This window comes from Schistocerca cancellata, chromosome 6 (assembly GCF_023864275.1).
Source record: "Schistocerca cancellata isolate TAMUIC-IGC-003103 chromosome 6, iqSchCanc2.1, whole genome shotgun sequence".
NCBI lineage: Eukaryota > Metazoa > Arthropoda > Insecta > Orthoptera > Acrididae > Schistocerca > Schistocerca cancellata.
The window spans coordinates 440,142,696-440,157,293 of record NC_064631.1 but is presented as its reverse complement, the minus strand read 5'-3'; the positions used below and the strand labels follow the sequence as shown (position 1 = coordinate 440,157,293).

Here is a 14,598-nt window from a genome sequence, read left to right as displayed (position 1 = left end):
GTATTAGATTAGGAAATGAGACACTTAAAGTAGTAAAGGAGTTTTGCTATTTGGGGAGCAAAATAACTGATGATGGTCGAAGTGGAGAGGATATGAAGTGTAGACTGGCAATGGCAAGGAAAGCGTTTCTGAAGAAGAGAAATTTGTTAACATAGAGTATAGATTTAAGTGTCAGGAATTGGTTTCTGAAAGTATTTGTATGGAGTGTAGCCATGTATGGAAGTGAAACATGGACGATAAATAGTGTGGACAAGAAGAGAATAGAAGCTTTTGAAATGTGGTGCTACAGAAGATTGCTGAAGATTAGATGGGTAGATCACATAACTAATGAGGAAGTATTGAATAGGATTGGGCAGAGAAGTTTGTGGCACAACTTGACCAGAAGAAGGGATCGGTTGGTAGGACATCTTCTGAGGCATCAAGGGATCACCAATTTAGTATTGGAGGGCAGCGTGGAGGGTAAAAATCGTAGAGGGAGACCAAGAGATGAATACACTAAGCAGATCCAGAAGGATGTAGGTTGCAGTAGTTACTGGGAAATGAAGAAGCTTGCACAGGGTAGAGTAGCATGGAGAGCTGCATCAAACCAGTCTCAGGACTGAAGACCACAACAACAACAGTACGGCATAGAGACAAAAACAAAAATATTAAGGCAGAAATAAATGTAAATTTGCCGTCGAGACTTGGCTAACCTGAAAATGGATATACATGAATAGCATAATAATTAAAATGGGGAGAAAACTCAGGTGCCTGCTAGCATTTACTATTTTTTATTACCTCAAATAAGTAAATTAATATAGTCACACGGAATTCTAATATATAAATATTGTATGGGGGTAGTGTAAATTTTGTCTGATCAGCATTGTCAAAGACAAGTTTCATCTCTTTCATTGTTAAGATTACCTGCAAGACTTGATTGTCTCGTGCAATTCGGAATACTGTATATGATTGCATATGTAAACAGGAAACCTGTTTCTGTCATTACATTCCTTGACTATACTCTGTCCATATCTTGTTATTAAGGTGAAAGCTCTTGTCATAATGTTAATCTGCATTATTTTCATCATAGAATATTATAGTATTAGAAAATCAGACATCACATATCAAACAGCAGTTCCATTTTCATGTTCCAGAACACAGCGCATCCAGTAAATGGCATTTTTTCACCACCACCAAGTTCGGTCAGCCAATCTACTGCTCCATCAGTTGCTCCTGTAAGCAGTGTGGCAGATATCGTAAATACAGGTAAGGGTAGCCACTGCAAGTTTATCATTAGTGGTCATTTTCTGCTCCTCCCACAGTGGTGTAGAAAAGATAATGGCAGTTGCAGTTATTGCTTATGGAGAGGAAAAAACACCTAAATCTTTCATCATATCCTTCCCATTGCACATTACTTTCTATGCTGTTGTTTCTCTTGAATATTGTGTTAAAATGCCTGACCTCTGCTCAGCACAATCATATTTTATAACATGGTTAGGTAGCCATTGTGTTACTGGAATGTTAATGAAATGTTTTGACTGAAGTCAAGTTACTGACATTTTATTTTGTGGCCTTACTTGTTAAACTTGTGCTGTATATACAGCTCAATGCATATAACTTAATATTTTATATGCTGTATTCATGTCACGAATGGCATTACATGGAAGGGGCCCCAGGAGCCAGCATTTATTATATGGGGTTGGTGACCCTGGGGTTCTTGAGCTTGGGACAGGTAAGCATTGCCAACACTCTGTTGTCGTAAGCTGTGAGCATGCTTCAGCAGTCACCGTGCTGTGCAACGTGGAACAGTGATCTCAGCTTGACTGCCCAGATCGCTAGGGGAGGAACATTGTGTGTCAAAGGGAACGGGGATGTCGGCTTGATTGCTCATATCATGAGGATTCTAAAAATCTGTAACAAAAACCACTGAGATGTATGGCTGTTGAGTGTAACAATCATTAGCGGGCAACCTCTGGTGAGCCTGCTGCACCTCAGTTGTGTGTGGCGTACATAGGCAAGCGGGGCTCTGGCCAGGTGGACTTTCATTTCCCTAGCTGTTCGTGGGACCACGGTAGAACCCTTGAAATTTTCTCCTCCTCCTCCTCCTCCTCCTCCTCCTCCTCCTCCTAGTGGAAAGCATGGACCAGTGGTAGGTACTAACACCCAATCAACCAAGAGGACTGATGAAGCCAATCCTCCTGACTCAGGAGCTCCTTCCAAAAGTTTTGTCTGTAGTAATAGAATGCATGCCGGTAATCAGAATGTGTTCTTAATAGTGAAACGGAAAGAGAGTAGCTTAGAAAGGTTTCGCCATTCTACATGCAAAAAGGCTCAGAGGACATTGCTGGCACTTTAAAATCAGTCAAGTAGTTGTGTAATGGGAAACTGTTGGTAGAAACTTACAGTTCCCAACAAGTTAAGGATCTCGAGAAAGCTCAGTGTATTGGGGAAAATGCTATTGAAACTGAGGTACACATCATCTTAAATTACAGCAAAGGTGCTGTGACATACAGAGATCTGGTAAACATTCCCAAGGAGGAATTGAAAGGTGAATGTGCTCCAGAAGGTATAGTCAACCTGCAAAATATCATGAAGAGGCTGGATGGGATTCTTGTAAAACATGACTACTTTAACTTGATGTTCACTAGCACAGAACTTCTGAGCCCATCAAGGTAGGTTTCTTCACCTAAGTGTGAGGCCTTACGTCCCCAATCCAATGTGCTGTTTCAAATGCCAGTGCTTTGGTCATACTACTCCTGGGTGTCGTGGAGGACCCACGTGCATCAAATGTGGTAAGGCTGCTCATGAAGGAGTCACTTGATCATCTTCTTTGAGTTTGTGAATTACTGTGGAACTCACACTGTCTCAAGTCGAGACTGTAGCATATATCTTGAGGAATGGAAGATACAAGAGCATAAGACTAAGAAGTACATTTCGTATGGCAACACCAAATAGATATATAAGGCCATACTGCTGCCCGTAGTTTTTGCTACCTCCTTTGCTTCTTTCCTTAAATAGCCAGAGCAGTAAGCCGATGATGTTACACAAACGGCGGTTGTTAGTGTCAGCACTAGTACCTTTATTTGTCAATACACTTGTGCTGCTGCAGTTATTTCAAAGCCTGTTCCTCCCCCCAGAACATCAGAAAAGGCCATGTTTGCTTATGTTGTGGGAGTCCCTGCCCTTCCAAAAATTCAGTCTGGCCCACCACCCAGTGCTGCCTCAACTACTTCTGCAGTTGCGACTCGAAAGCCTCCTCGGACCAAAAAATCAAAGTCTAAAGCGAACAATCACCACCGACGGAGATGAATCACCCACTGATGGAGACAAGAGGTACATAGTCTGATAGTGTTGACATTGTCATCTGTGATGTCTCTCCTGACTCTTCTTCAGAGGTGATGGACCTTGCTGTCAGACTGGGTAATCATCTCGCCTTAAGACTGAGCCTGGGCCCCCATCCATTGTGGGCTCCCCTCCCTGACAGAAAGTCTGACTGAAACTCCTAGCACAGGAATGTCTCCTGAGCTTGTGGTTGCAGAAAGCCCTTTTTAAAGCATCTGATGGCCGTATACTACAGGGCTGTATGTTCCATTGCAAGGATGACCTGACTGGGGAAAGGGCGAAGGAGGGGTCACTGTGTTTGTCAATAACGCACACTGCTCCTCTGCTCTCCCCATGGCTATTGACCTGCAAGCAGTTGTAGTTGAAATTCATGTGTGTCGGAGGATAACTGTTTTCTCACTGTATTTACATCCACAAAATGAAACAGACTCTGAGGCTCTCACAGATCTCATCGAACAACTCCCCCAACCGTTTCTCACACTGGGAGACTTCAGTGCCCATCGTGCCATGTGGGGCTTGACTTCTACTTGCACTTGGGGGGGTCAGGTTTTGGAGAGCTTCATGACAGCTCATGAGCTGTGCTTTCTCAACACAGGTACACCCACACATTTCTGTACTGCTACTGGGTCATTCTCAGACATCGGCCTCCCTTTCTGCTCTTCAGATCTCGCAGACTGTGTTCATTGGGAAGTCTTTGATGACCTCTATTCCAGTGACAACATTCCACTCCACATTCTGCTACTGGATGGAGCTATACCTAAACAGAAGCCACCAAAATGGATGGTCAGCAGGGCTAACTGGGTGGTGCTCAGCCAGCTGACTGTGTTTGAACACCACAACAGTGTCCATGCATGGATGGATCCATTACACAAGTGATCCATCATGCCACTGACTTATCCATCCCAAAGTCATAAGATCATTGTAGGCAACCTGTACTTTGGTGGACTGATGAGTGTCACTCAACAGTCTAGGACAGGTGTGTGGCTCTTTGGCAATTCAGGCCTTTTGTGTCAAGGGAGCCAAGGCTTGACAACTAATTAAGAAGAGAAAGAAAAGGTCATTGCAAGCGTTCCTTGACTCCATCAACCATTCCACTTGTTCTAGAAAAGTATGGGAAGCCATCAGGAAGTTTTCCAGTAAACACAGTTGTTTACCAATAGCAGCAGTGCTCAAATAGGAGTATCTCCAAACTACACCCAGAGACATCACTTAATGATGGCAGAGCATTTTGCACAGCCTACTGCCAATGCTAGTGCCAGGATCTGGCTTTTTGCCGCTACTACATGACTGTAGAGATGGTTAAGTGGACTTCAGATCCAACAGATCTGGGTCTTACAACTAGATTGGCACCATCTGAGGCTCATGATACTGCATCCGGTCAGGAAGAAATTTGGTACTACATGCTTTGACATTTTGCCTACAGTGTGAAAGGAAATCCTCCTTGAATGTGGAAGAGGTGCACGCCTGTACCGAATAGCTGAGTGGCATTCAGTGGTCCACCACTTTAATTGGAACATTACTTAAAATAGAGGGCAGATCTGTTGGCAAATCTTCTGCTGCCCTCTGGCTTGAAAACAACACACAGTATAATAAAACATGGCACACAGTGATCTGTAGACAACAAGCACAAGAGGTTGGGGGGTCCTCTCATCAGAGCAAGAAGCTGTGTGTCATAGGGCTGTGCCCTATGCGAAGATGAATGAAGAGGACCTCATTCCGTCAGTGTTGCTTAAAAAAAAAAAAAAAAAAAAAAAAAGTTATGTTGTCGGCTTTGCTAGACAGTAGACAGAGTTTATTGTCTGTAACTTCCAACCACTCTTCTTCCCATCGGTGCAAGACTCTGTATATCAACAGTGAGGTGGCTCACTGAAATAAATGAGGATCGCAGTGCACGTGCTTGACTGCTACATCCGCCTTTTCATTCCCTGCAATAACCTTGTACCCTGGTACTCAGTAGAAAGACACCTACTTCCCCAGCCATTGGAGCTGGCGGAGGTTTGATATTCTGGACGACTTCATATGCAGGGTACAAGCATTGTAAAGAGTGAAGGGCACTCAGAGAATCAGACGAAACCAGAAATTTAGTACTCGAAGAATGTCTTTTCTATTCCAATTCCCAGAAGATTGTATATAATTGTGTGTCGAAGACAGTAAAATCATGAGGCAGTTGGATCTTGAGGACACAATCAGGGAAAACAACAGAGTGACCAGTGGAATCCCCCTGCTTCAACCCATCCGTAATGACAGAGTTGTGATGCTCAGTTGAAAGGTTCTTAAATAATGTGTTAAAAAATCTGCAGGAGTGCAACCTCTACTGTACTGCACTGAATCGAAAATTACTCTGGGCCTCTGCAATAATCAGGATGGCAGACAGCTAAAACCCTGGATTTGGTGTTATACTTGCCCACACCAAGTGATTCCAGCACACATTGCATGCGGATCCCAAAAGACCTTGTTATCATGGATGATTAGAAAATAGACATTTCAGAGGTGGCCGAGCTACAGTATGCTGGTGAATTCAGAGCTGTGAGGAACTTATCGTCTGACACACTATGAGGAGTTTCCATTGGATTGTAAGTGGTGGTTCACTAGAGATGGCATATGGGCTGAGTTCTGTAAGCACCCATGGCCAGCCTAGCCTTCATGGTGGACATCATCAATGACCTTCATGTAAGGTGGTCTCACCAATCCATACACTGTGCACCTGTAGTCTGGCCAGGAATGCACAAAATCCCTATAAAGCGGGAGCAGACGTGCCTGCCCACTCCCCAAGACCTGTGGCTAAGGTACTTCGTGATATTCAGTGCCTTCTTGGTTCTGGCTTTCAGGTCTTGCAGGTGTGGCAACAATCACAATGTGGAGTCAAAAATGAGGTCCATAAATCTCACTGAGTCTTTATAAAACATTGGATGGTATCCCTCACATGGAAGGCAGATAAATTAAAAATATGACAAGAATGAATGCACACATACTCACCTGCAGAAAACTGGAAACCTGTCTTTGTAGCCCACTCCTCTAATCTCTGTACTATAAGTTGTAACTGGTGAGTTCCTGTTTCAACACTGGAGGAGGCACAGAAAACAGCAAAATCATCCACAAATAAGGAGCACTGAGCAGGACTCCTCACTATAGAAGTGTACTATTTATGGCTATGGCAAAGAGGGTAACACTTAAAACACTGCCCTGAGGGACATCATTCTACTGCATCGAATAGCAAGTCACCAATGCAGAACTTAAAAAACCAGTTAAGAAATACTGTATGAATATGGAGAGGGTGAGCACAAAAGCCCGATTGATTAAGTTTCTCTAGAACATAGTGTCTCCAAACCATTTCTTATGCCATAATGATGTCAATGAATATACAGAGACATTGATGTTTACATAGGAAAGTCTGCTGAATGGCTGCATTCAGCAGAACCAGGTGGCCAATAGTGGACTGAAATGTCCAGAATCGATGCTGAGAGTGGCTAAGACGTTGCCTGGTCTCTGACAACCAGATCAGATGTTAGTTAAGCAGCTGCTCCAGGGTCTTTCCGACACAGCTCATTAAGGAAATACCCTTTGTAACTACTGGGCCATGTGTGCGGTCCTTTCATGGTTTGTGGAGAGGGATCAAAATTGCCTCTCCCAAGAGATAGGAAAGTGACCTGTCTTATAAAACAAATTAAAACATTCTAGGAGGATTTGCTTTGCTGCTGTAGGCGAAGTTTCTGTGATTTGTGCAACTTGTTTTCTAAAATTTTAGAGTGATGTTCTTAACGTGTTAACATAGTGACTGGCTCACCCAACATTTTTGTAAGTGGTCAGCCATATTGTTGCTATCAGTTGCTAATACTCCATAGTACTGCATAGGGACAAAAAAAAATATATTTCCCTGTGCCCTTCTTTTAGCTCTTTTGTGGTTTTACTTCTGTTTTAATCCCATGTATAGCACTTTTCACCCTTCCTCCATCATTTAGAGGCGTTTGAGATAGAGATTGTGTGGGTCAGCTCGGAGAGGTGAGTGTGAGTGAGTGATCATTGTTTTAGTTTCCCTCTTCACTGTTTGACAACAGTTTGTCATTTTACACATTCATTTCTTTCAGTATTTGTGAGGGTGCTGATAACCTCAGTGTTGAGTGCCCATAAGCTTCAAATACACACACTCCATGGAAGGGTAAAAATACTGTATGTAACGATTAGGTGAACAGATCCGATACACTTGCCCAAGGATAAACTTTTAAAATACTCTGTAATGGAAGGAGTAAAGATAACAACATGTAACTGAGGCATTGAGTGGTCAGTAGGAACATACACTCCTGGAAATTGAAATAAGAACACCGTGAATTCATTGTCCCAGGAAGGGGAAACTTTATTGACACATTCCTGGGGTCAGATACATCACATGATCACACTGACAGAACCACAGGCACATAGACACAGGCAACAAAGCATGCACAATGTCGGCACTAGTACAGTGTATATCCACCTTTCGCAGCAATGCAGGCTGCTATTCTCCCATGGAGACGATCGTACAGATGCTGGATGTGTTCCTGTGGAACAGCTTGCCATGCCATTTCCACCTGGCGCCTCAGTTGGACCAGCGTTTGTGCTGGACATGCAGACCGCGTGAGACGAAGCTTCATCCAGTCCCAAACATGCTCAATGGGGGACAGATCCGGAGATCTTGCTGGCCAGGGTAGTTTACTTACACCTTCTAGAGCACGTTGGGTGGCACGGGATACATGCGGACGTGCATTGTCCTGTTGGAACAGCAAGTTCCCTTGCCGGTCTAGGAATGGTAGAACGATGGGTTCAATGACGGTTTGGATGTACCGTGCACTATTCAGTGTCCCCTCGACGATCACCAGTGGTGTACGGCCAGTGTAGGAGATCGCTCCCCACACCATGATGCCGGGTGTTGGCCCTGTGTGCCTCGGTCGTATGCAGTCCTGATTGTGGCGCTCACCTGCACGGCGCCAAACACGCATACGACCATCATTGGCACCAACGCAGAAGCGACTCTCATCGCTGAAGACGACACGTCTCCATTCGTCCCTCCATTCACGCCTGTCGTGACACCACTGGAGGCGGGCTGCACGATGTTGGGGCGTGAGCGGAAGACGGCCAAACGGTGTGTGGGACCGTAGCCCAGCTTCATGGAGACGGTTGCGAATGGTCCTCGCAACAGTGTCCCTAATTTGCTGGGAAGTGGCGGTGCGGTCCCCTACGGCACTGCGTAGGATCCTACGTTCTTGGCGTGCATCCGTGTGTCGCTGCGGTCCGGTCCCAGGTTGACGGGCACGTGCACCTTCCGCCGACCACCGGCGACAACATCGATGTACTGTGGAGACCTCACGCCCCACGTGTTGAGCAATTCGGCGGTACGTCCACCCGGCCTCCCGCATGCCCACTATACGCCCTTGCTCAAAGTCCGTCACCTGCACATACGGTTCACGTCCACGCTGTCGCGGCATGCTACCAGTGTTAAAGACTGCGATGAAGCTCCGTATGCCACGGCAAAACTGGCTGACACTGACGGCGGCGGTGCACAAATGCTGCGCAGCTAGCGCCATTCGACGGCCAACACCGCGGTTCCTGGTGTGTCCGCTGTGCCGTGCGTGTGATCATTGCTTGTACAGCCCTCTCGCAGTGTCCGGAGCAAGTATGGTGGGTCTGACATACCGGTGTCAGTGTGTTCTTTTTTCTATTTCCAGGAGTGTATATGGGACTGAAAATGCTGCTGAGATTTCAGACAGTGCCCTCCTTCGGTGCTAATTACTCTCCCTCTCCCCCTCCCCCCTCTGTCTGTCTCCCTCTCCCCCTCCCACCTCTGTCTGTCTCCCGCTCCCCCTCCCACCTCTGTCTGTCTCCCTCTCCCCCTCCCACCTCTGTCTGTCTCCCTCTCCCCCTCCCACCTCTGTCTGTCTCCCTCTCCCCCTCCCACCTCTGTCTGTCTCCCTCTCCCCCTCCCACCTCTGTCTGTCTCCCTCTCCCCCTCCCACCTCTGTCTGTCTCCCTCTCCCCCTCCCACCTCTGTCTGTCTCCCTCTCCCCCTCCCACCTCTGTCTGTCTCCCTCTCCCCCTCCCACCTCTGTCTGTCTCCCTCTCCCCCTCCCACCTCTGTCTGTCTCCCTCTCCCCCTCCCACCTCTCTCTCTCTCTGTCTCTCTCTCTCTCTGACTATGTTACCTTGTCCAGCTTCATTGTAGTGACACTGTAACTTGACTGGGGTGATGGTTTGTATCAGACTGAGTAGCAAGGGGGTGAAAGGAGGCGGATAGAGTGAGGTATGGTTCATAGGAAGTGTGGCAAATGGCTGAGGGGAGACACAGCAAGTGGATGGGATAGGAATGTGGCACTTGTGTGCTCTGTTTCAAACTCTAGACATTCTGAACAGTCAAACAGAACTGTGATCGGATTTTCATACAGAGTCGCTTTTTAATTTCTTTGTATTATCCTTCAACTAAAAATAAAATAAAACTGAAGTATAAACAAAATATTGAAATAACTTCATGTGAACTAAAATTTATCCTTAGCTTAAAAATTAGGCACCTTCAAGTTGGAAGTGAACTGCTTTACTATTTCTTCAAAAGATTCTTACATTTATAGTCCTATTCAGTTGCAATATAAACTTTGGGTAATAACAGTCTGACTCTCCTAAGTCATCACCTCTATTCTATAGCCCCCATGCAAAAGGCATTGGTTTTAAGTGAATTATAATATTAATATTTCTCTCATTCACATAGTTTCTACTCAGGAAGAGTGATTTCATGCAATAATGCTTCTGTTTATGTTTTCAGAATTCATGACAGTGTTGTATGGACCTTTCAAAAATAGTTTTCATCACACCTGAAACTTCAACAATACATGATTTTTTTTAAAAAAAAAATCTCTTTCTGAATAATTTTTAATGGCAGGGAATCACTAAGTATAGGCAGTCATCTGCGTAAATGAGATAAAAATAAACTTGCGGTCTTAGTGCAGATCAATAGTGTGTGCTGTGTCTCCAGTTGGAAAAGGGACGATGCACTTGATGCACACAGTTCAGCATACGTTGAAGGATCATTTCAAGTTGACGCTGCTTGTTCATTGTCACTTTACGACAATAAAAGTTGGCAACACAGGACTTTTCCACCAAATTGGCGTTCATCACAGTGGCATCATCTAAATATTCATGTGCTATTGTCAGATACAAAACAATGAAAATCTGCCTCAACAACGCCAGCTGATTGCAGCTATCTATAAAATTACAGTTCATAGTTGTCCTGAGGAGAATGCAACGTAATTGCTCACCGTGTTTTTGGAGGTAACTGGTAGGACTGTGTCAACACAGGCAGTACACAGCCATCTTCACATTATCAGTTTGGACCCTAGGTGTCCATTGCGAACAATATTACAAGGGCCCCCACTACCATCACCATGATGCAAGAAGGTGGGTGAGGAAATACCTAATGTGACAAGTGCAGCATTTGTATGATGTGTGATGAACGTTGTAGAACAGTGTGATACCACCAAGTACCAGTGTGTGCCTCAGGCATGCATTTCTATAAGTACAGCAGAGAGGTAAGTCATAGATCTCTCATGGGTAATTTGAGGGCTGTGTAGTATTGGGAAGGGATCCTCTAAATTTCTATCCAGCTGTACGATCAACATTTTGGTGTTAATTTCATCTTGCAAGACAATGCATGAGCACACGGCACTCACTCTGTGAACATCTTCCTCCAGAAGGTAGGGGTCAGTCAAATGGAATGGGCTGGAGTATTTGCTGACTCAAACCCAGTTGTGCATACAAATGTGCACTTTTGAACAGACTGCCTTATTTTTGTTTAATTTTGTTTTTATTTCACACTGGAGTCTCCACCCCCCCCCCCCCACCCCCCACCCCCCATTTCTCTCCCCATAAGGCCTGTTCTGTCATTCTCTGCTCCCCTTGAATTTGAGCTCACTCTTACGAGCAAGTGGGTGCAAAACTTTTTAAAAAAGTAGTTGTAATGAGGTATAGTGAATGAGGTGGTGCAATAATGACACTGGTATATTATTTGGAATGAGTGTCATTTAAATCCCTATTTTGTCACTTTGATTGTTGTCAGTGTTTTCTGAAATTAACTTTAGGAAAAAGCTGCTTCACTCCAATGCTCGCAAAACTGTAGCCTTAATTTTTTATGATATTTGAGATTAATTGCTGGAAAGAGATTACATGTGCTAGTAGTATATGTCTGTGATTGGGGATTCTGTAATGTAGATTTGACTGCCTCAACTCAAGATTACAACAAACCTTTGTGTCATGCTTCATAATGTTCCATTTGCTGCCTGTATACATATGTAACATACGCAGTTCGTTGAAGCTGTTGTGGGTACATAAAACACTCGAGCAGTGTCTCAGTACTGACTGCACAAATATTTTACATGCACTCTCTTTGACTGATGAACTGTACTTAACAAAAATGTTACCAAAGCTTTTTAGCAACTTCAGCCCTAATTCAGTCAATGTGATCATTGAGTTTTATATTCTCGTGTATTGCTTGTCCTATTTGTTTGATGAGACTGATGCCAGCTGTGATTCATTAAAATTGTAGTCACACGAGGAGTACTTTTTGCATTCAGTTAAGCTTGTAGCTTTACCATGTCCCAAATTTACAACCCTAGCTGGTCTTTGCGTATTGTTAAGGCTTAGTTGATTATCTGGGAGTTCCTTTACCTTTCTTCATAGATAATTTCTTCACACACCATTTGTGATAAGGTGGTAGTTAGAGCATGAACAACAACAGTCCTGTTGTCACTGATGAACATCTCTGGTTATGTGTACCATTGTTGCGTCTTTTATATAACAAAGGTTCACAAGCCTGAAAATGCTTCAGGTTGTTCATGTGGGTTTCCAAACACCTATTTTTCAGCAGTTGACACGCCAGCTGACTACTGTTTAGTTGAAGTAACTCAGTATTAGCAGCACATCAGTGAATGGCGTTTTTTATAATGTTTTTAGACCCCTTACAAAAAAAGGTTTTACAAAACTTTATGTTGTCATGGCCTGTCTTTTTAGGTCCAGTGTCAACAAGCAGAATCACAACAGCTCCCACAAGCCCTTCTGTGTCTATTCAAACAGGAGTTGAACTGGGTTCTGAATGCACAGAATCACGCATTCCTGTCCCACCTCCACAACAGAGGACTATACCAGGTACAGCGTCTTTCAACTACTGGATCATTCTGTATTTGGCATGAAGCGCTGCCTTTGAACTCTTAAAGCCATTCCCTAAATTTTGATTCCTGTTGGTTTCCAATTCATTTGAACTATTTAGTATTTGATTCGAAGTTGGCTTATTGCATGTCCTTTCCATATTAAATGGTTTGCACATCCTCTGGATCTCTGAATTTCTCATTGATAGTACATTATCCAGATGCTGCATGAGCATGATTATTTTCTTTCCTGCCTACCTGATGTAGTATTTGAAATACAATTGGGTTGCAATTTCATGTTATTCTGCGGCTTATTGCAGGTATCTTAAAATTCTTCATAAAGTTCATACACCTGTCTATTTTCATTCTTTTATAGTGCATGTTTTAAGTAAGTTCAATTTCCATGAAATTATCTAATTTCACTCTTTGATAGTACCTTTTTTGAGTAGTTCAAGTGAAATTGAACATACTGCTGGTTTCTTTCAGTTAAATAGATACTTTTTTTGGGAGTAATTATCATTTATACTCTCTGAAGTATAGATTTTACACACACACACACACACACACACACACACACACACACACACCTTGAATTATTTTCAGAATTGTATACTAATCTAAATTTATTATTGTGGAACAGATATTCCATGTGGAGGAGTGACACTTCCTGTACCAGAGACATCATATTCTAGTTCTGAAGATGAAGATTTCTATGATGCCCATGAATATGCAGAGACGCCTAGCCCTGCTTCTAGCTCGTAAGTGAATTTCTCTATAAGTAAAATTACTGAAGCTGGCAACCAACACACTATTCAATGTTTGAAAGGAATTGTGCAGGTCATGCAACTGTGGTTTGAGGACATTCTGGCAAGTACTTGCTACCTCAAACAGTATGCATAAACGTTTTCTTCTTGTTGAATTGGTGTGATATTTTTCAACATCAATGAAATGCGTAGTTCATAAACAACGAACCGTTATGGGGGATCATGAAAACTTGCCTTCTTTCATAAATATTATGTAGTGATGCATTTCTCAGGCCAGGTCTACACCAGATGCCATGTAAACACACTATGCAAGATGGAGGAGAAGAGGGGGTGGGGAGGGGGGGGGGGGGGGGGCACGAAAAGTTCCATGTATGTTTTTCTCCTCTACCTCTTCCTCCTCCTTCAGTTTATTGAATAGTAAACGGAATACTTTTGCCCTTAAGTAGGCAACCATACCATTAGAATAAGAGAAAATAGTAACACGACTTGTCCTGCTGACAGAAAAGTTTTTACATTATTTGCTGCCTTTTTGTATTTCATGTTACCCTCTTTTTCAACCATTCCTTGTTCTCTGGGTTTCAGAGATGAAACCACATTTCAACTGCTGATGCAAAACGCCAGATAAACCCAGTGGAATTTTATTGAAACTAATCAAAATATACTTGAATGACATTTATTCAAATTGTCATGACACCCATTGAATGGAAAGTTTTTATACACTAAAAATTTTGTGTGATATGGTGGAAATGACCGGTCCAGTCAGCAATATCAGTGAGCTTGTGTACCCTCTAATTTGATAAACATTGAGCACAACAATATGAATGTTTTACACAGTTTAATTGTTCGTCCATGTTTTTAGACATTCTGAGTGCTTATCATCTTCAGTGAATTAATACAGTGCTTAATCAAGCCACTCTGAGAGTCTCATAGGTCATATGCATTACCATCCTTAAATTCATCAGTCCTTTACTTAACCTTTGAAAATGAATGGGGAATCCTTAATGTTTAATCTGACTCTGGCTTCATATTTGATGGAGTTTTCAGTTTATAATTAAGTTTTGTCCATTTCTTTCAAAATCTTAACACGTGATTGTTTATACACTCATCACAAACAAGCATCTAAATGTACATTTAGAAAGGTTCAGAGCCATACTTTTAAAAGATTATAGGAATTTAGCTGTCCATGTTTTAGGCCAAGAGCTCTTGGAATGTCTGTCAGGAAAAGTGAAACAATTGTGATCATGCATAGTATTGCTAAACAGGTAAATTCAGAAAAATCTGTTCGCTGTCCCATATTCTGATATTGTGCAATCAACTGATGATTGACTAATACCAGGAGCAATTTTTTTAAGCTCTTT

The 14,598-nt window shown here is 43.1% G+C and overlaps 1 protein-coding gene across 1 annotated transcript in view; it reads left to right on the top strand.

The window, feature by feature from the left end:
- Window positions 1-14,598, top strand: part of LOC126190687 (oxysterol-binding protein-related protein 9-like) — a 528,891-nt gene that overhangs the window by 257,641 nt on the left and 256,652 nt on the right. Inside the window, 3 exon segments of the mRNA XM_049931146.1 lie at window positions 1,134-1,245; window positions 12,343-12,477; window positions 13,117-13,234. Of these exon segments, the coding sequence (XP_049787103.1) occupies window positions 1,134-1,245; window positions 12,343-12,477; window positions 13,117-13,234 (365 nt within the window).